The sequence below is a fragment of the Vanacampus margaritifer genome, chromosome 4, assembly GCF_051991255.1.
Source record: "Vanacampus margaritifer isolate UIUO_Vmar chromosome 4, RoL_Vmar_1.0, whole genome shotgun sequence".
NCBI classification, from domain to species: domain Eukaryota; kingdom Metazoa; phylum Chordata; class Actinopteri; order Syngnathiformes; family Syngnathidae; genus Vanacampus; species Vanacampus margaritifer.
In genome coordinates this window covers 11,367,868-11,395,628 of record NC_135435.1, presented here as the reverse complement: position 1 = coordinate 11,395,628, position 27,761 = coordinate 11,367,868, and the positions used below count along the sequence as shown (strand labels likewise).

At 38.6% G+C, this 27,761-nt stretch overlaps 1 protein-coding gene across 1 annotated transcript in view; it reads left to right on the top strand.

Annotated features, from left to right (window-relative positions):
• Positions 1-23,491, top strand: part of lrrc4cb (leucine rich repeat containing 4C, genome duplicate b) — a 59,978-nt gene extending 36,487 nt beyond the window's left edge. Inside the window, exon 2 of the mRNA XM_077564812.1 lies at positions 18,744-23,491. Coding sequence (XP_077420938.1) covers positions 18,771-20,666 — 1,896 coding nt within the window. The 5' untranslated portion in view covers positions 18,744-18,770 and the 3' untranslated portion in view covers positions 20,667-23,491. The remainder of the gene's footprint in view (positions 1-18,743) is intronic.
• The last annotated feature ends 4,270 nt before the right edge of the window (positions 23,492-27,761 follow it).

Here is a 27,761-nt window from a genome sequence, read left to right as displayed (position 1 = left end):
ATGCATGTAATGTTGCTAGTGCAAAAGCAGTCCACTAACAACAAGCAGAAATGCAGGTGTAGCAAATGACCTTGTGGAGGCAGAACAATAATCTGGCTGCTGGTGATGATTTGTGAGCCTCTTGGTAGCTCCCAGCCTTTCTCAGACACTGTGCATGCAGCTTACATCCATCTTTTGCAAAATAGTTTACTGCCACTTGAACAATTGCATTTCCCCTGCTTTGACTTTAAGATGCTCTACCACCAAGCGCCGCGCATCCTCCGCCGGATGATCAAAGCAGCTTAACACATGGAAAAGAATAGAGTGTGCTGTTGAGGTGGAAGGGGGGGGGGGGGGGTCCAGCCCCCGTAGTGAGAAAATGCCCGCTACCTCCGGTATTGAGTCCAAATATATTTGATGGCGGTTATTTTTAAACAGACCTTAATCCTCGGCCCCCTCCTTCATAGATAATTATAGTAATCTTGTTGGAGAGAATTGAATTTTCCCAGCGATAAATTATTGCAGTGGGACGGACTCGCTGGCTCATGCAAAGGAATATTCATGTCCTCGAAATGTAGGTGTTGAGTGAGAATTCAGTGTTACAACATTTACCTTTTAAAACTTTGAGTCACTAATTAGCACAAGTGTCAGCAGGAAACCTTATGAAAGGATGTATTTCACATGAATAGTTACCATTGTACTGTGCTTTTTGTTCCAAGCAGAATAAATTAAACAATATAAGATAAAGGTATGCGCTTAAGGTTCGCTTCATGTCCAGATGGGTTTCATCTTTTCCTTTTGAAACGTCCTGTAATTAGGATGATGTTTCCAGTCAAGTACAACCGGTGTATGTAACGTTCTTGCCCTGCCCTTGAGCAGCACCGCGGTTCCCTGCTGATTCTTGGCCTGCGATCGCTGGGGGTGAAGATGCCCCTCTGTGACCTCCCTTGAGAGAGCAAGTGTAAAGAGAATTCCTCCGCAGGGATCAATAAAGAAACCACATCCTAACCACCTTTTTGAGCCGCTTGCAGAATTGAGAAAAAAAAAAAAGAGGAAAGGTTCGCTAGCATTGATTCTTCAACCAAACTATGTGACTTTCTCTTTGGTAATTTGTGAATGATTTTACTGCATTTTGTGTTCATGTGAGAATGTTGAATGACCCACGCGCTGATGAGTCAAATGAAACAAAAGCTTGCCAGATTTGAGATGACTGTGTTGTAAACAATTCCAATTTCAATGATTAGATCAGTTATCATAAGCCCTGACACATTTCACGTCACTAATTGGACATCATTTCATCTTGGATGTTTTTATTTTTATCACCTCAGTTGCTCCTAAAATGTATTTGATTCCTGGGTACTTGGAAAACAACTAATATTAGTTGCAACATATTGTCTTTTATGCCAATTATTTTATTGTCTACTAGGGATGTTCGATACCACTTTTTTTTTAGACCGATACCAGTACGAGTACTCAACTCTTGAGTAGTCACCGATACCAAGTACCGATACTACTAGTACGTTTGATACATAAAATTTCCCCCCAAAACAATCAGTGATAATTTTAAAGTGAGACTTTTATATAATCACAATAAAGCATTTTTCCTTAAAATTGCATGAAACTAATGGCAATTTTCTTTTCTTATTTCTAGTCCCTGATCCCAATACGGCCACAAGAGGGTGGCTGATACTGGTTAGAAAGAGTGCCAAGTACCGATACCGTGACATAAGGCCTGGTATTGGCCAGAAACACTGTAAAAAACAACTTGTAAGATTTACTTTAAAAAATTCTCGCAAGTACTCGCGCGCACTCCAATTAAGTAAATTCTACTGCTCAATATCAAGTATATCGCACTCACCAGAATTACGTAACATTTACATGATGCAACTAAAGATTACATGTAGGAAAATATTAAATAACTCTGACTAAATGTAATTATAAAGTTTCTTATGGTAATGGGGTAAGATTTAGTTATTGTAATTAGGTCATAAATATTGCCTGTTTAGTAAATCTCAATAACATGAAATGATTACCAATATGAAACAAATAGTAACTGTATCAACTTTTTCTTTTTGACTTTACTTAGTTATACTGAACTATTAACCCAATACATCTTAGTACTTGTTACTAAATTTGTTGAAATGAATACAAACAGCCATACACACTCACAATCACACCTAGGGGCAATTTAGACACTTCAATTAACGTACCATGCATGTTTTTCGGAATGTGGGAGGAAACCAACACAGGCACGGTGAGAACATGCAAACTCCACCCAGGAAGGCCAAAGCCCGGACTCGATCTCACGTTCTCTGCACTGGGAGGCAGACGTGAAAACCAGTCAGCCGCCGTGCTGCCTCTAATTAACCAATGGCAGATCATTTTAAAGAAACCCCTTTTTTTTAGGTCTGAAAAAAAAAGAAAAACAGTCATTCTGCTATAGACTTGAATTACAAACAACTTACCCCAAATTTAGGATAAATTTATAATAAATTAACCAAAGTCTAGGTAAAAAAATGACAACTCCAAGTTTCAAAAATAAAATTAAACACATCAACTGAGTAAACCTTAATTAGTAATTCAATTTAAAATTTACCTCAACATTTGCTGGAAAAAAATTATTACACGAAAAAACCTAGGAGCACAGATAATATATATATATATATATATATATATATATATATATATATATATATACCAAATGTTTTTAAGTATATGTGAATAACTGGAAAAAAAAGTAAATATAATTAAGAAACTAAGGTAATATTTACAATGGCAATTTTTGTTTTAATTTATTTATTTTTATTTTTTTATCAGTGTACAATACCAGGTATCAGTAGTCACCCATCCCTGATATCTTCCCATTCTTTACACAAGGGACGACCAACTTAAATGATGGACAGGGCCACAATTTTTCATCAATGCAATTGGAGGGCCACTTAAACCTGGCACTTCCTAACATGACATAGCTAAAAAGTTGTGTATAATAGATGGCCATTGAAATGCTATGGATTATTTATTTTTTTTAACACCCCGAAATCTTCAACAAATTCCTCAAAATGCTGATGAACTTCCAATATGCCTTTTCTACGCCCCCATTCTCCACTTAAATAAATGAATAAAAAATATTGGGGAAAAATCTGCAAATATGTGAATCTGCTGGTGCTGAATTGTGAGTATGTGTGGGTTTATTGGAGTCCTTTTTTTTGTTGTTGTATATATATAAAATCAAGGGGCCACCCAGAATGTGGGCAGGGTCACACATGGCCCGCAGGCCACCAGTTGGCCAACCCTGCTCTCCACCCTATGTCAGAGTCTGAAGGAACTGGAGCTTATCCCAAAAGAAAACAATTCATACCCACATTTATAATGTCAATGAGAGTGAATTGCAAAGAAGTCAGACAAAAGAACATCTACACTAACTGTGACTTGAATGGGTTACATTGCATTACGGTGTGCAGCGCTAGATAACATTTTGCTGCCGCGCATTATACGAAAACAGTCAATCGAAATCCACCAACGGCAGGAGGTATGACTATTGTGCAAATTGTTACTTCACGAATAAAAGTGTTTGTGTGTGTGGTTGGGGTATCAGCAGCAGCAGATTGTGATTAAATATATGGGGTGTGAATGTAATGAGTTTGTGCAAAAAGTGCAGAGGTAGACTTTTTGAGTGGAGGGATTACAGCCCAGAGACATGCTCTTAAAGGAGAAGGTAGTGGACAGAGTTAAACCTCCTAACAGCCTGATGTTTGAATCTGTTTCTGAGTCTTGTGGAGAGGGCTCAAAGGCTCTGCTACCTTCTCACTGAAAGACGGAGGCTGATGTGGTAATGTGGTCTCACAAGGAATGCTGATGGGTTTGTGGGTGTTCAAAATGTCAGGCAGGGTAGAAGAGCACTGCCGATGGTGCCCCTTTGTATTCACTGTGCATTGCAGAGTCTTTCTGCAGGAGGCAGTGCAGCCAGGGATTACGCTCTCAATGGTGCCCAGGTAAAAGGAGCACATTATGGTTGTAGGGACAATCTGCAGAGGAAGTCCTGAAAATACTCAACTCCATCTAACCCTGAACCTATTGTATATGAAATCTATCAGAACTACAGAAGAGAGAATGATGCTGGTAGTAGCTGGTGAGCAGTCACAGATACCTTTACATTAAATAACTTACATAGAGCATATTGAACCTGCATGTTTCTTACCGTACTCCACAAAAATCATCTTGCAAATAAACTTATAATAGTATACAAAAAGATGCATATTTGTATACAGAGGTAAAATTGTATATGGGTGATTTACCTACGTACATAGGGACTCCTCAGTGTAAAATTCGAGTAGCAATGCATCCTCATTGGCATCGACATACGTATATATATATATATATATATATACATATATGGGGTGTTAAAAAAAATTGATTCGGCAATATATCGCAAAATTACAGCACGCAATTCTCGAATCGATTCAACATGCAGCCGAATCGATTTTTAAACATCAATTGATTATTGGAATATTCAACAAAACGTCTTACTTAGGGTTAGGATTCACACATTAAGCATGGAAGAATGTTACATTGTGCCTTAATATTTTATTTCAGTGCTGTTCATACATGAAACAGACTGCACCCTGTTTGTTAAATGCAGCGGCTCAGTTATCTCTTTGACTGGCAGACGTTTTCAGAAACGGGATGTCGCCAGTGCCAGCCGATTTAAGCATTTTGACTGATCTTTCAAGGTCCACAGAAAATGTTGTGTTTGGACTATGGAAACACACATACTACCAAATGAAAGATTGGACTCTCATCTTTCATCAGAAGAAAAAGTTTGTTTCTACCTTATTCCGTTCTTCAGTAATCAACAATAGAAAATGGTTACTTTCACCGAAATGCTCTGTTTTGAAACAAAAAGCGGAGAAAAAGAGCTTTTTGTGAAACGATGTTATTTCATGCACTCTAGTGAATTCTACACTTCTTTTTGTCCATGAATGATGCCACAAACACCTAAATAGTGCTTTACTTCTGTAATACACCACCACCAACAATGAAAAAGTGTTTTTAGATTGCAAAATACGTTTATTTCCATTCAACAGTGTAACAATTTGACAAAACAATTTCGCAAACTATTTACAAATGTGTGCAACTGTGGTACTATTTACAATTATGTGGATGTTTCAAATACAGTTTTTCTTTTTGTAACACTGCCCTGCGTGCAAGGAGACGGAGCAGGATTTGCACAACAGAGTAGTTTCACTTCGATTGTCCGTTTCGCGTGCAGGCGTTACACTTTCTTGACGGCCTTTTTTTCCGGGGAATAGCAAGTAGCAGACTGTACCCACTCCTCCGATGAATATGCATTGGACTCGGGGCACTCTTCATCGTCCGATTTAACGTCCGCCTGAGCGTGCTTGGTTGTGCTCCACGTTTTCCGGTGTTAGCATCGCTAGCCCGTGAACCTTTATGACATCGTCATAGCCGCCGCGTCAGCGCTTCCAACTTCGGCGTCAACCTCGGAGTCACCATCATCATCATCGATGATGATCATCGTCGTCATCAATGTGCTCTTTAGCGTTGGTCAATGCCTTTCATCTTTGAAAAAAATTCCCAAGTGTGAGCTGCTTGCAACCGGTCGCCATTGTTTGCTTCCTCAGCCATCTAGCTCCGCCTCACGTCTTCTACTGCCGCGTCAACGCTTCCAACCTCGGAGTCACCATCATCATCATCGATGATGATCATCGTCGTCATCAATGTGCTCTTTAGAATTGGTCGATGCTTTTTGTCTTTGAAAAAAACTGCTCGAGCGTGAAGCTGCTTGCAACCGGTCGCCATGTTCTCTTCCCATCACCAGCCATTGTCCCCTCTAGCTCCGCCTCACGTCTTCTACTGACGCCTACCCAATCTTGTCAAAAGAGAGTCATTGCTGCCATCTAGGGGCCAAAAATAGTCATTAGGCTAACTGGATCTGCTTGAAACTTTCACCACAGCTGGCCAAGGCTTTCCTCCACCTGTTTCCCCAAAAAAATTAAAAAATAAATTGGAGAACGTCTTTTAACGTCCTTGGCGGCCCTCCGTAGGTTTTTACTAAACGTCATTTAACGTTTTTGGCAGTCAAAGAGTCATAAGCCTGAATTTTCAGATAAATAAATACATTTTCATACCAATCTTACAGTGTACATGTACAAGTTTACTGATTTGTATTTTCTAAATTTGAGTTAAAGAAATCGCAATAATCAATTTATAGATTCGCATCGGGATTAATCGGTATCGAATCGAATCGTGACCTATGAATCGTGATAATCGAATGTGAATGGAATCGCCAGGTACTAGGCAATTCACAATACTAATATATATATATATATATATATATATATATATATATATACAGTATATATATATATATATATATTATGATTCCGTGTACTGTATTGACAATTCTGAGCTTACGTCACAATTCATATTGGTGCTCAACTCTGTGAAATGACCTTTTCCGCCATTGAAAAGCATTGGACTTTGGATCGTTGGATTATTTGGATTTCTAAATATGATGAAATGTCGGTTTACTCATATGACAATCTGCCTGGTTTGCATTTGCATGATAGTCACAGACAAAACTAATACCATCCGCGATTTGTTGTCACTGTATGAAGGAAGCAATTTGCATTTTGTTGCAATTGGGAAATATCAGAAATGCCCAGATGTTCGTAATTGTCAGTACTATAGTGAGACAATTTTGGATCATATTAGATGTGTGTGTGTGTGTGTGTGGTGGGGGTACCTTATTTACAGGATTTTATTGTATGTTGAAACACTGTTGATGCAAACCATGAACAAATAATTACACTCTACCAAACATTTTAGATTAATAATAAAATAAATATAGGTTGACAGTGCAAAGCATTACCATGAATTGTTTATGTTTAGTCAAGAGCGGTCAACATGTTTAAAGCTGATTGGGACAATCTGTGTGGGGGGTTGCATGATTTTTCCTATGCTTGCATGGCCTCCACGGGTGCAAACGTAAGGGCTTTATTTTTGTAGACGTCGCACATGTGCTTGGCATAAACATGTTGATTTTCGTGCAGGTGCAAGCCTCTTTTAGCATGTTTGGGAATTTGGCAAACCACACTGTGCCATGTTGGGCATTTTCTTTTTACACGCTCCTGGCACACCTGACAATTAAATTGTTGAAATTAAAAAAAAGAAAATTTAAAAATTCAAAAAAAAAATTGTTGAAATAAGACTACATTTTAAACCGGCTAAAATCATATCTAAGTTATGGCACAGATGGTATAACACAATTTTTGTGGATTTGACCAAGATGCAGGCAGACAGATTATTAGCTCTGTGGATATGTGTGGCGAATGCCATCGTATTTCCTTCCTAAAAATGAAAACAGCTAAACATGACAAATGATTACAATCATCTTTAATATAATTTTAAAATCACCTGTGGCACGACTATTTGTGGGTTGGTGGAAGGCGGCCTCCAATTGCCCACTTCACAACTGCCAACTTTATTATCCACATCATTCTTGAAGTTCCTTATGAACGTACTTGACATCAGCTGTGTTCACTCCTACCACGGCGTAAATAAGAACTAGCACATCCGCAAAAATACCAAAAGAAATAAAAGTCCACCCGGGTGCATATTTAGACTGCACTTTGCGCTTGACTTGCACTGGGCACAAAAATAGGGCCCTTAGTGTTAGTGGTTGTTTGTCTACAATTGGCAAGAGATAAATCCTGCATATACCCCACCTTGTGCGCTGTTTATTATGGGATACACTCCAGCGCATCCGCAACCCTAATGAGGACACACTTTCGAAAATGGATGGCTGGATTAATGTTTAAACTCAATTACTTCAAGTATGTTGGGTTCTATTTAATTCAAAAAGAATACTTTGAAGAGGATTAGTGGAAACATTTTACTAACAAAAGTAGTGAGTAACATTGGTTAGAAGCAATTATATGGGATACAAATAGCACACTTTACGCACAGGGATATATCCTCGCTGCAATGTTGGAATGACTCTTACTGGAATTTAGTTGGGGACCTTCTCTGCTTCTTCTTCCTATTCTTCTATTACGCTGTATGTCTTCCAGTCAAACTCAGTGGTGCTGGGATGTAGCAGCACAATGTAGTAACTACACTCCATACAAATTAAGATGTGTGACATCGTGGGGGTGCAAACAATCAAACATTATGAAGTAGGGATTCAATATATATTGAATAATTGTCTGTGGATTTAAAGCAATCAAACTGAATGTAAGGGTGGTCTTAGCTGTAAACGATTTTAATCCTTGTTGCAGAACTGATGTTATTTTACAGTATATAAATCATCTCCCTGGGGTAAATTATCAAATTTACTGAGGCAGTTAAGCTTTCAAGGTTTTAAATGTATTTCTTCTTGTTTATGTTAACAGTTACTGTAATTATCCCGACCCTCCACTGTACTAGGGATGGTGTGTATCATCACAAGCTTATAGATAAGTGCAGAAGATTTTCCTTAGATATTTAATCAAGGACATATGTTTCGAAGGTGTCCCCATAATCTGTCAAAACAAGAAAATCTGGATATACTTTAGAAAATGTTGAATTTGAAACTCAGTTCCAAGTTCCCAATTTCAATTGAATGTCTGTCAGATGTTTTGGTGGATGAATAATGCCTGAGACACAACTGCCAAACCTAAACAGAGTGATTTCAAGTTTCACAAGTGCGTGTTAAGTGCAGTACTTAAGAGACCTTTTATTAAGACGCTGGGGAAATTGGGGGGGGGGGGATTCAAACTACATTTCCTCCACACGCTGCAATTGCCACTGTTGGCAGTTATTTTCCTTATTTAATGATTGACACAATTTATGTCTAAATATCTTTTTTCTTTTTTTTTCTGGAGAGCTAAGTATTGTTCATTCACTAATGTCATGATCATTGCTCTCTTTTTTTTTTTTGTATGTGGGTGAGTATGCGTATGTGCGTGTGTGCGTGCGTGTGAGTGTGTGTGTATTCATTAGTTCACCTAAAACCTATTTAAAAAATCCCAAATCGTTCACCTAAACCGAACACTTCCAGCCAGACTCGTGAGGTCTAAATATCTTTATTAAATATATAATTTTACTGTAGCCTACTTTAGATTTATAAAATGTATTTTTAAAATGTCTATATTTGCATTGTTTAGTGTTTTCAAAGCAACATTGCTGGCCAATGCTTTGTGAAGGGTAAATCATGACAACAAGCAAAGAAAGAAAGAAAAATCATGGAAGAAATATATTTTATCAAATTGCTTATCAGCTAGGTGGAAACAAGGAAGGGAATATTGTGTCAGCGTACAAAAAAAAAAAGTGTTGTTGGGAAACACTAATATCAGCTGAAATAACGTCACAGATGTATACTTTATTTTTTTCCTCTATAATTAGGAGCAGTAGGTGGCAAGGCATTACCTGGGCTGTGGGTGAGAGACCTCGGAACGAGGGGGAGCGATGCAAAGAGGGAGAGTAATGCTAGCCCTGAGTGCCTCACTTTACAGAATGCAAACACGCCACTGTAATTTTGCAATCAAAACACTTTATTTATCCCTTAGGTGCAATTCAAAAGGTATGAGCAGCCTCATTAAAAAAGGACAGACAAAACATAAATGTAAAATTGTACACAAAGTGCAAAATCTGTGTACAATCTTTGAGCAATGTTTGATATTAAATGAAACTGGACATGTGAAAGGCTTGATTATACAATCTGGTTTCAATGTACCGTGGTGAGTCAGATTTTCCACACAGGTGCTTAGTTTTCCCTCGTCAAGTACATTTTGACAGGTCACATCCTTCGCATATGAATTTGCGAATGCATCTTGTGTGTTAGACTTTTTTCTTGCACACCTTCACATTCTAAGCAAAACCTCTCTGGTTGTATTTTATGAATTACTCATCTGGAGTTAGTGCGTGTTCTAGACTTTCATTTCCGCCAGAGCTTCTCACCAGGATACAGTTGGATGACTGAGCAGAAGTGTTACCTCTGTAGGTTGTTAGCTCCTGTTTTGTTTCATAGTCATTGGCTTGATAACACTCAGCGAGCATATGAGCAGCTTTTTGTAAACAAAGAAGTTTGATTTGAATCGTCTGTGACAGATGTTGTGCATATGAGTCCATCTGATGCTTGAAAACAATGAGTAGAGTGAAGATGAAGGCCTGTATGTTAGCTTCTTAAACTTGCCACTTCCAAGATAGCTGCTGATTGAGACGGTTCTCCAATAAATATGAAAACATAGTTCGTTTTCAAGAGGTGCCAAATTACAACCAAGTGTTACGTGTTTTAGTTTAGCAACCTCTATCGGCCATGTTGAATAGCGCAAAAAGCCGAAAGCTGGACTCGAACCCTGCCCCTCTGACCAATGCTTATCGCACTGAGCTACTTGGCCAGTGATTGTTTCAGTGTCGTCTCCATGTTTTGTAGCTTTCAACCTCACTCTGCCTTCCTAATCTCAACCATTAGTGTCCCATGTAAAAACTTAACGTGTACTATACAACCTCACTGAAAGTCTCATCCTAACCCCAACCATTAACCAACAACACAAAAAAAGACACTAAATTCCTTACTGGTATGTTAGCTCAGTGTTTGTCTTCCGATCAGATGGGCCGGGTTCGAGTCCAGCTTTTGGATTTTTGCGCTATTCAACATGGGCGATATAGAGGTCGTTATTGTTGGAGGACTTGTTGGCAGATTGGTTAGCTACCATATATTTGCCATTTGTGATGTGAGACATGTTATGTTGTGATGTTTTACAATACATTTGTGGTTGATTTGATGTTATACATTATATACTGTATGTCGTGTAGTTGGTCACTTTTTTTTACTGGCGACTGCCACTTCTGGCCCAAAGCGTAACTGCAGCGTCTGCGAGTATGTGCGCGATCTTAAAGAGACAGCCACAGTTGACAAACAAAGACATGACTTCAAAAAACTCGCCCCTCCCCAAAGAAACTGTGTGTGCAGGGTCCGCACACTCTACTATACAGGGAAGATAAAAGCTGTTAGGTGCAGTCAAAGTAAAACAGTCAGGGCTCTTTGTACTCATCTGGGCATTGGTGAATCATGCATGATGTAGAAAAAGCTTAAAGCATTATTTTTTTAAACGGCACAATGCATCTTTAATATAAACATTGTTATCTAATCAAATTTAGCTACCACCGCTAGTTAAAGCAATTTATATTTCATGACAGGTGGTTTGAAAATAGGGATGGAGGAAACTGCTACTTGCTTTTTTGTTGTTGTTTTTACACAAACGGTACAGTTAGCGGTAACAGATTGCACACCTCCTGGTACTTGTCAACTGACATTCCCACGGAACACTACAGTGGATAACGTTAGTCAGTAAATAGACGGCCAATTTTATGTCCTCATACGTTAACTTCAAAAGTCTCCTGAAAGAAAGAGAAAAAGAAAAAAAAAACTTCAAAAGTCATACTTGACACATTCACAGTCAGTCATAGTTGCTATAGTGCAGAATGTGTGGATGGCGACCCCAAGTTACCTAAATTGTGAGCTTATAGTGTATTCTAAAATGTAGTTAAATAATACAATCATGGGAGTCCTCGAGTTAAGTCGTACATGACCTACGTTGTTTCAACTTTACGGCGCCAATGTCTCGTTCTTTCTTTTTCGTTAATTTCCCACAGTAATCACGCTGTTTTAAAGTTATTTGAAGTTGTGTTGTTGTTACCTCCAGCAACGGACGTCCATCGAGCAGGTCGGCTCGCCATCAGGCACGTCACGTTTCCGTGTTTAAGTTTGAATTAGCTCTGCTCTGCCGTCCGTCAGCAATCGATGTCCATGCAGAAACAAAAAATGTTGGTTTCGGCCTTTCTGGGTCGTGCAAATATGTTTGTTTTTTTAATTACCATGCAAAGTATTTTCATGTAAATATTGACCTTAATGGTGAAATCAGACTTAAGTCAAAATTCGGGTCACATCGACAGCGTAGGAACAAAACTCGGACGTTACTCGAGGACTCCCTGTAAGTACTTGGTGGCTACTTTGTAAAATTTGTCTCCTGCGATAAATCAGGAATTACTCTATTTGTGTGACACTTGGTGTTAAAGAATGAGATGTGTGAAGTGCACAATGTACTAGAAAGTGACTTGTGTTTTCATTGTATTTAAGTAATCATATGAGACTGGGAATATGAAAAAAAATAATAATAATTATATTGTCCAAATGGACGAGGATCACAGAACAGACTGTGACCGTTCTTAACAGTACCACAGAATATTATCATTATTCCAGGTGTGTTAGTAGTAAAATGACAAGGGTCAAAAGACTGAAGCACATGCTATATGGTGACATCTTTTGTCAGTATTCTTTCACCTCAATGTGCAAACCAAGCCCTAGAGAGCACCCTCTTCCATTCAGTCAATTTGCAAACTAGAATAGCTTGACAAGAATAGCTGTGACTGAGCACGGCGAGCCCTCGGCAGTTTGCAGGAAGGAGAGGCACTCTGCCAAGGCCGGCCATTGAAGCTTCATGGCGATTGTGTCATTCTCCATGTGACACTGTGGAATGACTGCCATTCTCAGCCTCTCAACGCAACTGGTATCATTAATGAACTGTCTCTTGACGAATTTACAAATACAATTAATAAGTATTAACAATGATAGTTTATCGAAGCACATTTATTGTGTTAGTAGGAGTACTGTATAATTTTTAGTTGCATTAGTCGCAGCATTTTATCTTTATCAATTATTTTTAGCACTGTGACAGAGCCCCACTCAAATAGTATTCACTATAAACCTAATTCCAAATGCTGTTGTATGTTTTTTTCTTTTCAATGTTACGTTGTAATTCATACATCTGCCATTATGTGTTAATAAGTGATAACGAAGGAAATGTATTGTATGCATGCAAATGCAAGCCGTTGCAGAATCTGTTAGCACCCACAGGTCCAGTAAAAAAAAAATATATATATATATATATATATAATTAAAAAACATGTCAAAACAGTAGCTTCTAAACATGACTAAGCTAGAGCAAATTACATAACATGGATTAAATTGTGAATCTTGGTCAAATTACCAAATAATTATTATTTTAGACAGCATGTAGTAATAATAATAATTATTATTTATTTTTTTTATTATCATCATCATCATAATAATAAATGAATGAATGAAATAAAATAAAAACAAATATTTATATATATATATATATATATATATATATATATATAATAATAGATTATGTGGTTAACACTTGTAGGACTGGCAGCTCATGTTCTCTGACAGGACTGCATACATCCCCAAATTTAGGATCCCACCCGTTTGATGCACCATAGCAAGAAGGGAACGTGTTAGATTATTTTCCCTCATCCCCAAAGTGAGTAATTGCAATGAGACTGTCAAACCATATTTGTGCAACCGCTTACCAAGACTTTCTCCACTGCCGTGTTGCCTCATATACACCTACACTCTAAGAGGTGGGCTAAACAAGTGACACGAATACTAAGTGTGCCCTCATCTTCAGCCATGCGGGCATTCTGTCTTAATCTTCTCTGCAGAGCGCATACAAACATCCATGGAAGTCCCCGGACAATGATTTAGCCCATGCAATTATCATAATGGAGGCAGCATAAGGTAATGTCTGATTAGGAATTGAATTATCACTTGATGAGTGTCACTAAACCATTCAATTACTTCCCCTCTTTCACTATATTGGTGAAAATGGTGAAATATACCAGCCCTCCCCCACATTGGCATATTCCATATTGTGATTTATAGAAAATAAAACGTTAAAAAAAAGGTGAATATCTATTTAAACAAAGATAACATAAACTACTAAAATCTCTCGTTTAACAAACTGCACATCATCTTTGTACAAGCCACTTTTCTTGATTCTGTGCCATTAAAACATTAACGGAAATAAATAGGTATGCTCTATAAATAGTAAATAGTTCCCATGTTTTTAGGTCATGATCAAGCTTACACTCATTCATGAAGAATTAAAAACAACTGATCAGTGCATTGGTCAAAGTGCTTTGTGTATTTAACATTTTGCATTTTGACACAATATAGTTTAACAAGCAAATTCGTAGTCCTTTTTTTTTTGGGGGGGGGGGGGGGGTTGTCAGTTTGACCATAATTCCAGATGGCAGTTTGATTGCTCTCAGTTTAGTGCCTGTTTTAATTTAATATCCTCTGTCACATGGAGGGGAAAATGCGACAAGTCATCTAGAATTGGGATCATTTTCAATAATATGATTGTCCCATCTGGGATAGTGCTTTCCCTAAGGGGACGGCAGAGGTTAAACTCAGGTCAGAAAGGTCAACTGTAATACCGCATTGTGTCGTTTGCCATGAAAAAACATCTGTTCCCTTTTCTCTCTCTGCAAACAAGCTTGTTCGTTAAGTGTCATTTATCAGAACAATTGCAACATTCTAGCTCATAAATTAGTAGAGGCATTTTCCTCCAGCCCCTTGAGCCCATGCTCATGATAAACGGTTTGGATTCTATGACATTGGCCTATTCTGAGTGTAAAGTATGCCATTGTTTCACTGGAAACTATAAAGCTATTATTTTGTACATTTGAGGGCATCGGGCATAAATCATATTGACACTTTTAAGCTAAGGCTCATGGGCCGAAGCATATTGCACATAAATATCAGAAGTGTTTTAGTGTAACTAGTTGAATTTAAACTGTGTGCAAAAAAAGAAGAAACAATCATACATCAGCATAACACACCATCAAAAAACCCTAGAGAGCTTGTATTGTTTGACATTTTAGAGCATAAATACTGTATGGACCTAGATTTTGATTAGTAATGTTATGACATTTGAAAGACTCACTAAACCATTGTGTTCATATGAGATCAACTTTATGGTGTGAAAATGACAACCTTGTAAATATTCATATGGATTGTGAAGTGAAACATTTTCACCCACCAAGATTCAGCCAACACATGCATTGAATGTTTGCAAATGTAATTAATCTGTAATGTGTTACATGAGTAGGATAAATAGCATTAAGCTCAGCAGCAGGTGTCTAAGTGGTGACATGAGGAGAGACGTGTCAGATTTCATATTACTGAAGTGATTTCACACATACTTCTGCTACGTATGGCCCTCCGACTAAGAAAAAAAATTCACTAACTACAGGGTGCAGTTTAATGCGGTCCTACACATTATTTAATTATTTCTCCTCAACTTCAGTAATATATACTGTACATTTAAAATGCTGCATAGTGTCAAGCAGAGCAGAGCAGAAAATATGTTGAGAATCTCTCAGATGCTGGAATAAATTTGCCGTCGAAAACCATTCAAATTAAACTTTGCTCTCAGATTGTTTGTTGCTTTTTTTAATTAGCGGCCTTGCTAGACTTTGGCATAATACTGAATATCAGCTCTCAAACCTCATCTGCTTTTGTTGTTGGCACATTCATAGATACCGTCCTATAAAAGTGACCAGAGTAAAAATAGATTGTACCCTTGGGATCCCACTTACTTATTGCTTGTATAGAACACATTTCCACCTGAATTAAATCTCATAGTTTCCTTAAATCAAGAAAGGCATGACTAATGGCGACATGTTTAGCAATATTTTTTGACAATAGTCTTAATCCTAGCCGAGCGTAGTCATAAGAACACTCTCATATACTTCGGTTAGCATAAAATAAAAGTAAATTATTGGCTGAAGTACAGAGACAGAATGAGGAAATTAATCATTACTTCTGCCTTTCTTTCTTTATATATAGTATAACAAATAACTATGCACCATGTTTTATTTGTTTTTTGTTTTTGCTATCTAGGAAGCTGAATCAACTTTTAGGGCCCAACCTGTCAATTTGGTGGCTAAAAGTAGACTAAACTTTACGCCTGCTGAAACCACGTCTAGCTATTGGCGTAGGTAGTTTAAAGTTTAGTTTATTTTTTACAGGTCTGCAAAACAATACTAAAACTTAGACTCGCGCCTTGCTTTACACATTATACACTACATTCTACTAGTGTACACATATTTCCGCACAGTTTGTGAAAAAAATGGAACATTTGCCTTTGCACCTACCACAGCACCGAAACACAAAAGCTGCCAGTTGTAAAAACATTTCCGTTTGTTTTTTGAATTTGTGATCCGTATTTTTTTCTTTTATCAACCCTCAACAGGGCAATTGTCACCACAGCGCTTTTGTGACAGACTTGTTCTAGGCGATGAATATATAAATCTCAGTAACATCAGCCATAATGCCAGTGGCTGCTGGCACAAAAGTAAATGTGGGTCTATGGGTTTATGTTGAAGCCAGGATTTTAGATGTGAACAGCAAACTGCTTTCAGAGGCTCTAAATACATTTGAGCTGTCCAGATTCAATTAGGAGAGAATGTTGGAAATGAATCTATTTGTTTTCCAGTATTCTCTTTATGTGCAAAGGGATTGTCCTGTTAAAATGTAAGCGGATAGAAAATACATAAATATGAACGAGGCATATATCCAAGTCTACTGTATAATTGCTGCCTATGAACAAAACACAATCATCACTTCATTCACTTTTCATAAACATTACAGTATAATGGAACCAGAAACATTTTATTGGCCGATGAATCTTGCCATGGTGTTTGCTATGGACAACAATTGCTGTGTTTATGTGGTAGTGCAAAGTGTTTGTGATTCCAGGCAGATAAAATGAGCCCTTGCCAGTGGGAGGCCTCATTCCATCTCATTCTCCAACACAGACTTGTCCCTCTGCAGCTTCCCAATACTGCAGTAGCATGGCGGCCTGGCTGGAGAAAACAAGCTACATGCACCTTTTATATTGATTAATCCAGCCACTCAGTCTTACAAGAGGACAGTTCCGCCTGAGTTGACAATTTTTCCACTTTAGCAAACATCTGTCATAATATACATGCCGTAAGTACATCTTGCCTGTGAGTTGACGAAAGCAGATGATTAACAGACAAGTTGGCATGTCAGGTTGGAAAGTCAAAGGTACACTAAATCCAGGAACGAGCAAATTCAGAAAATGTGGTGACCTATTTTGCTGTATCTGCTAAGCATATCGCAAGTGATATGTTTGGTATACTGGGTTGATATGCGCGTAGGTTGCTTGTAGGGCACAACATAATAAGGGGTGCTAACACATCAATCATGCTGTATGAACTACAGTTGGTGCCTGCAGTTGTACATTATATATGATATTTGAATGTCTTGGTCTATTTTAGGTGCTCTGCAAGCAAGCAAATTCCTAAACACACACACATGCATATTTTTGTTGTCTTTTTATTCATCTTATTTTTAATGATCGATTTCAAACAAAGATGCTACCATTCATGTATTCATTTATGCAGTCTTAAGTAATGTTATTGTGTGAGAAGGAGAAAAATGAACGTAAATGTGCCGTTTTCAAGCCACTTTGCTGTTTCTTCACTTAAAATTCACGATTTGGTTGTTGTTGTGGTGATGAATTGGACTGTAATTAAATGTAAATGGGTCATTGCGCCTGCCATGCCAAATGCCAGACAAATGTCAGGTAGGCAACAGTTCTCATTGCATTGTAAATGAATTGGACAGCTCCTCCTTTCATAAAATAAATAAAAGGCTTGAAGTTCATTTTCAATTAAACGTGATAGTGTGTTTATTAGTTTGCCCTTCTGATTACTTTTTTTAATATTAAATATTTTAGACAGAAACAGCTATTACTATGATCAAATACAGTGCAATGCAAACCTAAAATTAAACATTACAATATTGATCTTTTACTAGATCTTTGAGTGTGTGCAGGTGTATCCAATGAAGTTTTACCATAATTTGCCTCACCCAACCCCCCACCTCCTCCATAATTCCAGAGCTGTGCACGTCAATAAACTTTGACGGTCCATCATTTGTCATTCATCAATGGCTGATATACCCGTCCGTCATCGTCAATCCACCATTATTTCAAGCCGAACCAAATTGTAATTGGCAATCTGATTGTCAATCTGTTATCGTTATTTTAACCGCGCTTCCATCATCACTAAATTACCGTCACAATTTTAAGAATGTCAGTAAATTTCACCAGCCTGTCACGCCGTCATCATTATTATTGTGATGGTGAAATATTTGTTTCCAAATAATCAAACTTTATTAAGTGATGTGACCAGCTCAAATTAAGTTTTAAAAATGTACTTCTTCTTCTTCTATGTTGGCGGATTGTAGCATTTCACACCATAGATATCTATAAGAACACTAGAAAGCCTGTGCGTGCTGTGAGCCAATGAGAAGTAACATCGTCACAGGGTGGCCATCTTGGGACAGGGCTGCTCGAGCACTAATACAGTCAATGGACCATGGACTTTGAAATAGCTTTAGATTCTTCCACTCTCTCAAATTCTCCGCTGATTTTCATTTTTTAGGTTAAATATAACAGAAGTGATGACACAAACAGCTATGTCGTATTTATAAAAAAATAATAATAATAAAAATCAATGATTCTAAATCTGTCAATATTTCAGCGAGTTACGAGTTGAGTAAGTATATCATCTACCCTACCACCAACAGCACAGTGCACCAGAGCAGTCCCCTGACCTAAGATGGCCGACCAGTGACGACACTTGTGTTTTTACAGATATCTATGTTTCATACTGTAGTCTATATTCTCCCAGAATATAGGAGGCAGTGAAGAGCATCTTTGGCATATGAACAACACTTCACCTCAATAGAAGTCAAAAACAATATATTCTTTACAATGTCAGAACTTTGTAATACACTCTTCCAAATGCAAATTTGTGCTTCTCACCAAGTTATTTGTTTTGTTTTTGTGTTGCAGAAAACTCAAACAGCAGATGAACTATGAATGCTGAACAAAATGATCTCCTCCTTCCAGCGCCAGACAATGAGAAGTCGTAGGCTAAAGGGGGCACTGTCCAACCCCCTCTTTGTGCTACTCTTGGCCCTTCAGATCTTGGTGGTGGCCGGACTAGTTCGCGCACAAACCTGCCCTTCTGTCTGCTCGTGCAGTAACCAGTTCAGCAAAGTCATATGCACCCGTCGCAGTCTACGGGACGTGCCAGATGGTATCTCCACCAACACCCGCTACTTGAACCTCCAGGACAACCTCATACAGGTTATCAAGGTGGACAGTTTCAAACATCTGCGCCACCTGGAGATTCTGCAGCTGAGCAAGAATCACATCCGCAACATTGAAATTGGCGCCTTTAATGGACTGGCGAGCTTAAACACCTTGGAACTCTTTGATAACCGACTCACGACAATCCCCAATGGAGCATTTGAGTATTTGTCCAAGCTAAAGGAATTGTGGCTTCGAAACAACCCTATTGAAAGTATACCATCCTATGCCTTCAACCGAGTTCCCTCGCTTCGAAGGTTGGACTTAGGTGAGCTCAAACGTCTCTCCTACATTTCCGATGGAGCCTTCAAGGACTTGAGCAATTTGCGCTACTTGAATTTGGGAATGTGCAACCTGAAGGAGATCCCTAACATCTTACCACTGGTGAGACTGGAAGAACTGGAAATGTCTGGAAACCAGCTGACCATTATCAAGCCAAGCTCATTTACAGGATTGGTGAACCTACAGAAGCTCTGGATGATGCACGCCCAGATCCAAACAATTGAGAGGAATTCCTTTGACGACTTGCAGTCCTTAGTGGAGCTTAACCTTGCTCACAACAACCTTACCTTTCTTCCACATGACCTCTTCACACCTTTGCATCGTATGGAACGGGTCCACCTTCACCACAACCCTTGGAATTGCAACTGTGACATCCTGTGGCTCAGTTGGTGGCTAAAGGAGTCCGTACCCGCCAATACAAGTTGCTGTGCCCGTTGTCATACTCCCACGCTCTTTAAAGGTCGCTACATTGGAGAATTGGATCATAGCTACTTCCAGTGTGATGTTCCTGTCATAGTCGAGCCACCGTCTGACTTGAATGTGACAGAAGGCATGGGTGCAGAGCTCAAATGTCGTACAAGCTCCTTGACATCCATCAGCTGGCTCACGCCAAATGGCTCCCTGGTGACGCACGGGGCCTATAAAGTGCGACTGTCTGTCCTCAACGATGGCACACTTAACTTCACCAGCGTCACCATGCAAGACACCGGGACGTACACCTGTATGGTCAGCAACACGGCGGGCAACATCTCCGCTTCGGCCGTGCTCAATGTCACTTCGGTGGAAAACAGCGGGGTGACCTATTTCACAACAGTCACGGTGGAGACCATTGAGACCCCGGGTGATGATAGCCACACTCCGCTACCCCCGTTTGGTTGGGTGTCCTCCTCGACCACCAAAACGACTCCGGTTTCAACCAGGACCACAGAGAGGACTTACACCATTCCGGTTTTGGATCTGGATGGTGAGGGAGCCCTCAACGGCCTGGATGAGGTGATGAAAACCACCAAGATTATCATTGGCTGCTTTGTGGCCATCACACTTATGGCTGCTGTTCTCCTTGTTATTTTCTACAAAATGAGGAAGCAGCATAACCAACAGGATCCCGATGGCCCGGCCTCCTCTATGGAAGTCATTACCGTTGAAGAAGAGCTCGCAGGTGTTGCTGCTATTGACAGACACCTATCGCTGCCCCCACTGGAGCACTACAACCACTACAACAGCTACAAGAGCACTTATCACCACCCCTCTATGCTCAGTACCATACACAGCTCTACCGCACAGGAACATTTATTGATTCAAGCCTGTTCAAAAGACAATGTACAAGAGACCCAAATCTGAGCCTGCATTTCACATCATACTCAACAGGAGCAGTTTTAAGAATACAAAGGACACCACAAAGAAGAAAAAATACTGCAATATGTCATGAACACAGTTCATGTCAAAGACAGTGCAAAATCAACATTTGGCAAAGGGACCACAAATGATACTTTATTAAGTGTCTTTAAAAACACAAAGATTATTTATTTAAAAACTATGTCTGGTGACAAAAAACAAAAATTCATTGTGATAGCTTTTTAGCTTGTTTTCCTTTCTCTTTTATCTCTTTCGGTCCCTCTCTCTGTAATATTGCACAAGGAAAAGAATGGTTTGCCGAATGTAGGTCTTATTCTGAAACAAATAAATAAGGTCATTTAATTAGCTATTTGGTCTCATCCAGGGCTGGACTGGCCACCTGGCGTACGGGGCAGATGCCTGGTGGGCCGGTGTCTTTTGAGGCCGATGCAGTGCTTTTTAATTTAATCAATATCAGTGGCAGAACTATGTGTTGGGCAGGGGTGGTCAGGAGTCAGGCTGGGTCGGGCTGGTGGGCTTAAGTCAAAGTGCCAGGGCCATTTTTTTTTGTGCCAGTCCAGCCCTGGTCTCAGCTGATTGTTTTAGTGTTAACAAACATTAATTAGCTTGCCGTTCAGTCTACAGTGTTCACATTGAGGCAGCTGTCTATACCATTCCCAGCATAAGATGAGTTCATTTTCATAATCATGCTGTTCAAGCTGCCATTCAGGAGAATCTTTTGATGGGAAAGCTCTTGATGATATCACAGGGAAGCCTGCTTGTCTGAAGACGAAAGCAGTCACATTAGTATGTGCATTTCCCCCCGTGGCACCTTAAATCAGCCATATATCATCCATTGTAATATAATGAGAAACGCCTCCATTTAGCCATTATTTACACTTTGATTCTTAATTATTTCATTCTGCTAGTTTTCTGATGTTCTTATATACTCCCTCCCCTTGTCCGTCCTCATGCTTGTCCTTTGATTGTCTCTGCTGCTTAATTCAGGGACATTCCCCACCCCTTGCCATGTCTCATTTGTCTCGCTTTAGCCGTCGGCATGTGTCGCACGACGGCAGAATATTGCTGGAGAAAATGAAAGGGAGCATAAGGCTGCAGTCAGTAGCCTCGCTTTTAACCCAGTTATGATGTATGTCCATGCAGTGTCGCGTTACCTCGCCATCACCCTGGGGTCACACGAGCTCATGTGCTGATAGTCCATCTGTTGGTACAGATAAAGAGGCAAATGAGGCAGCTTTGTAATGTAGTGTGACCCTGTCGGACCAATGCAGACAGGGCTAACAGACTCAGTGAAGCAGCAAGGGACCTGGCACAAAAAAGGGGAGATGGGTTACGTCTCATTAAACTGCATCAGCACTTCATTTGCAGACCAACAGTGGAAAACTGATAACCAAACAGTATCAGGCTTTTTCACCATCCCTATGCCGGGCAGAGGTTGAGAACTTTGAAATGGAAGCAAACCCTGCTCTGTGTCATTGTTTTCAGACAGAAAAAAAAAGGATACACTTTGATGCTGCATCATTCATAGTCCATCAGAACATTGTCTCGGTAATCTGGTGTTCATTTTATCTGTAAAGGTAAAAGGAAGAGCAGCAGGTGTGTGGAGGAAGGACAAACCCACAACGGTCATGAGGGGTCTTCAAACAGAAATATAGAAGATATGAAGGAAGACCAATAAAAAATAGATTAGGTATAAGGAGGCAAAACTAGCCATCAGACTGTCGCCATGGAAACGGTGACCTTGTGCAGAAAGTAAGATGTAGTAGATATGCCTTTCACTTGTCAGTAATGGTCGTCTGTTCAACAAGCTTATTTTGATTTCCTGGTAAAGATTACACAGATAGCAGCGATTATTTATTTCTTAAATTGAAATAACATAATTGGCATTTACAGATGGAATAATAGAATTCCAGCAAAACAAATGACATCATCATTGCAGACCACTCTGCAGCTTCATGTTTTTAAATGAAATAAAGTGCTGGCTGATTTGAAAATGTGACCAGTTTATATTTCCATTGCCCCCTTTCTTTTTTGATTTTAAATTCAGTAAGGACTGCAAGCCCGGCTTATAGAGAGAATATAATAAAGGCCCATCACTCAAAAACTCATCTGCGTCTGATCAGTTAGTCACCCGCATTTTTTTCATTCGCTCTCAATAACAAATTTGATGGAAGCAAAATATACATTAGGAGACCAATGTGTGGGTGCACACTGCAAAAATGGATTAGAAATGTCTGCCTTTCTGCTGGTGTTATGAATGATGTGGGCATCAATAATCACGTTAAATGTGTGAACCATTCTTTCCCTTTTCCAGTTTTCTGTTTTGGTGCTCAGTTTCTTTTCACTGCTTTTGGTGACTATCGATTCATTGTTGATGCTGGCTATAATTAAAACAGTTGGGATTTTATATTCATACATATTTGAGAATGAGGGTTGAGATTTTTGCTTTTTTTTCAGATTTAATGCATTTTTTCTGCATTGGTAGAAATATGTACATGAGCAAACTGTACTGATGTGGAGGGCTATTGTGGGACAAAACTAAGACTGCTGTGTAGAATGTTGGACATGAAATACCAGCAGAGTGAGCTTGATTTTTGTGCAAAACCCAAGCCAAGGTGATACAATTCATGTGAGTTATTCTGCCAACAGTGTATGTATTGGGAGGGTTACTGGATGTAGGGATATTCTCTCTCATTTTTGGAGAGGGCAACCATCAAATGGTTACATTTCTACAAAAAAAATATTTTCAAAAACATAATGCAAAAAAAATTTATTGAGCTCATAATTTTACATGTGCTTCAATTGTTTAAAAAAATGCAGGGGGAAATGGGGGAGGAGGGGGGTAAGAACAGAAAGAGACTGTGCTTGTCATAAGTCCAGCTAATTTCTCTGCGGATGAAGTCCATTTATTCATACCTGAGATTGTAGTTCATACTGTACATGAATATGAATAAAATGCATTTTTTTTTCCTAAGAGCTTTCACGGAGCATATCATCATGATGTTGTCAGTATTTTGTTCCCTTTATTCCATTTTCCGATGAACACGGGCATAAATATTCAAGCAGACTACATAATTTAGAGGAATGCGCTTTGAAAAGGCATGCTATAGCTTTTGCAATTATAGCGAAATGATCTTTCTGCCCCAGGCAAAGAAAGTGATATTTCTCTTGTCACATATTGGTAGACATTGTTTAATCTTCTATGACTTTCTACCTTGGAAGGCCTTCTTTGAATCTATAGCAAGTCACATCTGGATACAAAACAGAACAACTCAGTGCTTACATTTGCTCTACGACAGTGGTTTGTAACCTTGTCGGAGGTACTGAACCCCACCAGTTTCCCATACACATTCACAGAACCTTTCTTTATTAAAACAAAAGGGAAAAAATCTTCAAATTCTAGACATACAATCTAAAAAGACAATAGTTGAACCAACTTAACTGAAGTTCAAGTGGTAACGCACAGTTGAATAGTTAATCCAAGGTTATATATTATGTTTGATTAATATATAAACTTTTTTTAAATGTATTATTTATTTTTAATATATTAATGACTATTAATAACTATTATAATTAGGTGTATCAGGCAATTAAATGTTTTAATCGTAATTAATCACATGACAATAGTTAATTTGCGATTAATAGCAAATTTGTGCATCTGTTCTAAACGTACCATAAAATGTACAATAAAGTTTTAATACAGTTGTTAGCGTAAAGTGGGGGGAAAATGTTAAACTAATAGTAATATGGCTTCATCTTTTAGTTATTAATACAGTAATTTTGAGGCGGACGTTGCGTTGCAACTGGAATTCCCCCAGCACAGGCTTTCCAAGTAAGGGGCGGTCATTAATCATGCGTTCAAAAAATTAGTGGCATTAAAGGCACTTTAAATTAACTCAAAATTAACGCACTAATTATAATTTAAATTATAATTTTTTAATTAGAATTTTGAATTAGAATTTTATTTTTCAAACATATATAAAAAAGAAAACAAAAAATCGACTCAAAGATATTAAAAATCATATCAAACAAAAACATAACCTATATACAAAAAAAAGAGTAGAAAGAAGTAAACACTTTTTAACTCCTATCCCTATATGACTTAATGAAACATTCTCAAACAATAAGACTCATTTTAAACATAGTTTTGACGCCTCTAATTATAATTAATATATTAATGACTATTAATGACTCCCATCACTCAACTGTATTTGATATTTATAGAGCACTTTAAAACAACCACTGCTATATTGTTAAGATGGAACCCAGAGGCAGGAGATACAATGAAAACAGCAAAGACCCCAGAATTGAAACCTGTGGAACACCATACATGTAAATTCATATTGCATTACAGTGGAACCTCGGAGTTTAACGTCTCGGAACTCGTACAAATCGGACTTCAACCAAAAAATCAGAGTAAAAAATGCCTCGGAGTTTGAACACATTTTCGAAAGCAAGCAAAGCAAGCTAAGCCGAACATACTTTGAAAACGGGTGGCCGAGTGAAGCCGAGCGAAGCCGAGCAATGCTGAATGCTCACGTTGCGGTAGTTGAGACGATGCACTGCTCATTTCCAGCCAGATCGTGAATACTCCCGGAGGTGCTCCATACTCGCGAGTGCATTTTGATTTTTCCACAACAATTTTCTTCGCCATGGGCCCAAAGAAAGACAACAATGCCAGTGGCAGCAAAGAAAAACATACAGTGCTACAAACCACAGTGGAATTAGGAAGGAGATTATCGCGCAGTTGTAACTACCGTGACTACTTCTGTAAATACTGGCACGAGGACCCCCCTTAGCTGTTCAACAACGTGCCTGACGTTAAACAACGCACGCAAGGACCACTTAGTAGTCTAACAATATGCCCAATGTAAAATACACAAACTCAGCACTGAACTAAAGCTAGCAGTAACATAGCATTTATCATCCACTGATGCCATCAACAAAAAAGGTAAGGTCTTTTTATTGTTTAAATACTGTACTGTACTGTAAATGTAAAAAAACATAAATAGAAATTAAAATGGGAATTTTCTGTTTTTGGAGCTTGGAAACGGATTAATTGCATTTACATTATTTCCTATGGGAAAAAAATGTTTCGGAGGTTGAACAATTCGGACTTTGAACACTTCACAGGAACAAATTATGTTCAAACTCCGAGGTACCACTGTACTTGTATGACCACTTTCTGTTTGTGCTCGATACATTATGAAGAGATTTCAATAATAAAGAAATTACATCACGTACCATCACAAGAGTCTTAAGTTGACTACTGAGCGCACTAAATTCCCTAAACACAGTACCTCCTGAGAGTTTGACCGAACCCAGGTTAAGAACCACTGCTCTCAGATAAACTTAAAGAACATTGTTATACTAAAATGAAAAAAAGCTACACACAGTATTTGAATGCACTGCAGTTAATTTTATTTTCCAGGAGTGAATAAATGAAGTTGAGAACAACAGAAAGAAGCCTAACGACTGCGGTTGTCCGTGAAGGTTGATACTGCTTAAATGACTAACAATTGTTTACAAGCAAGATATTGAAAGGTACATTCTCCTGAAATCACATCTACGGTAGTTGTTAGTTGTCATGACCTGTTTTAGCAACACACACAATATCACTCAAGATTTTAATATTGTATGAATCAATAAAATTAAGAATCTATTTTTTGCTGCACCTGTTGAACTGCAGCTTAATTGAGTGGCACCACTCAGCAGATTTAAACTCAATCTATGAACAAAATATGCTGCTCAGTTTGGGCTGTAGAGCTTTTAAAATAAGCCTCACTAATGGCATTTAAGCATCCTATCAGATGGCTCTGATGTCATCCTCATGCTGGAGCAGTGCCTAGAAGGGGGATAATTATAATTATACTCTGATCTGTTTTCATGTGTTATAGAGAGGTTCTCTATTCATTTGTGATATTGGCATTCTTCAGCAGACACACATAATTTTCATGGGAACTGCTATTCTTAGTGTCTTAGTGTATATGATTTGATTGCCGTTCAAAAATTCCAACTCAACCTTTTCTGTTTCTAACAGGTTCCAACGGATGCTATTTTGTAGTTCTACCACAAAAAAAATAAAAAGTTAAATAAATGCAGCAAAAAAGAAGAAGAAAACAAACTGTAATTCATTATTCATGTAAACGCCCCCTTTAAGAAAATCTCTGCTCAGGGGAGCTCGGTTCGAAGAGGAGACTGCCAGGTTGAATGGATCATCGGCAAGCTGTGAAACAGATGGTTTGCCACGTGACAGTTGTTGTCCATAATCAAGGTTCTAATAACACCTGTTACACATGAAAGGTGGCTAGAGAGATGGGAGCATGCTCATCTTGAAATGTGGAAAGTAATCCTAAAATATCAAACCTAGGGCTCCATTTTCTAAGGAGACTCCAACCATGTATTGTCAAACAAGCAACAAGAGGGGCTGGAGATGAGCCCTGTTGATTAAAGGTGGAATATGAGATAGCATGGAATGATTGCAGGACAATTGATGGATGAGAGTGAGCGTGAATCAAGCCCATGCATGAATGTCAGCTGTGTAAACCACCGCATTACTAAGAATCCTCCAATTACATTTTTTATTGGCACAATTTTGACATAAAATGTAATTCTACTTTAATTTCACGCATTGCTAATTTCTTTTTGGGTTACATGAGCATAGTAATAATGCATTAGGTCATATAGAGAAATTGTTTTTTCATCACTGCAGACTCTGTACTAAAATATCCACCGTCGCTTAATTACATGGCGTGAGTGGAGCCAAGTTCTCACAATTTCACAGTCATCATCTTAATTCTTCATGAATTCTCATTTTCTCTTGACCACATCATGTTTTCGACCGTGGTGGTTAGGAAAAGACTAAGGCTTAATGTTTTTGACTATTCAAGCATGTGCTGGTGGTTCACTTGCCAAAGGCACAAATGCAATTCCTTCATGTTGGTTGCTTTTTGGTGTAACGCTTTTCTAGGCCATAAATGATTCCATAAAGGGAGAATGTTTTTTATAGCTCGCTCTTAAATGCTCCGTTTTTCAAGGCCTTATTGTAATAGTGGCTTATCACACCAGTCTCTTGATGGA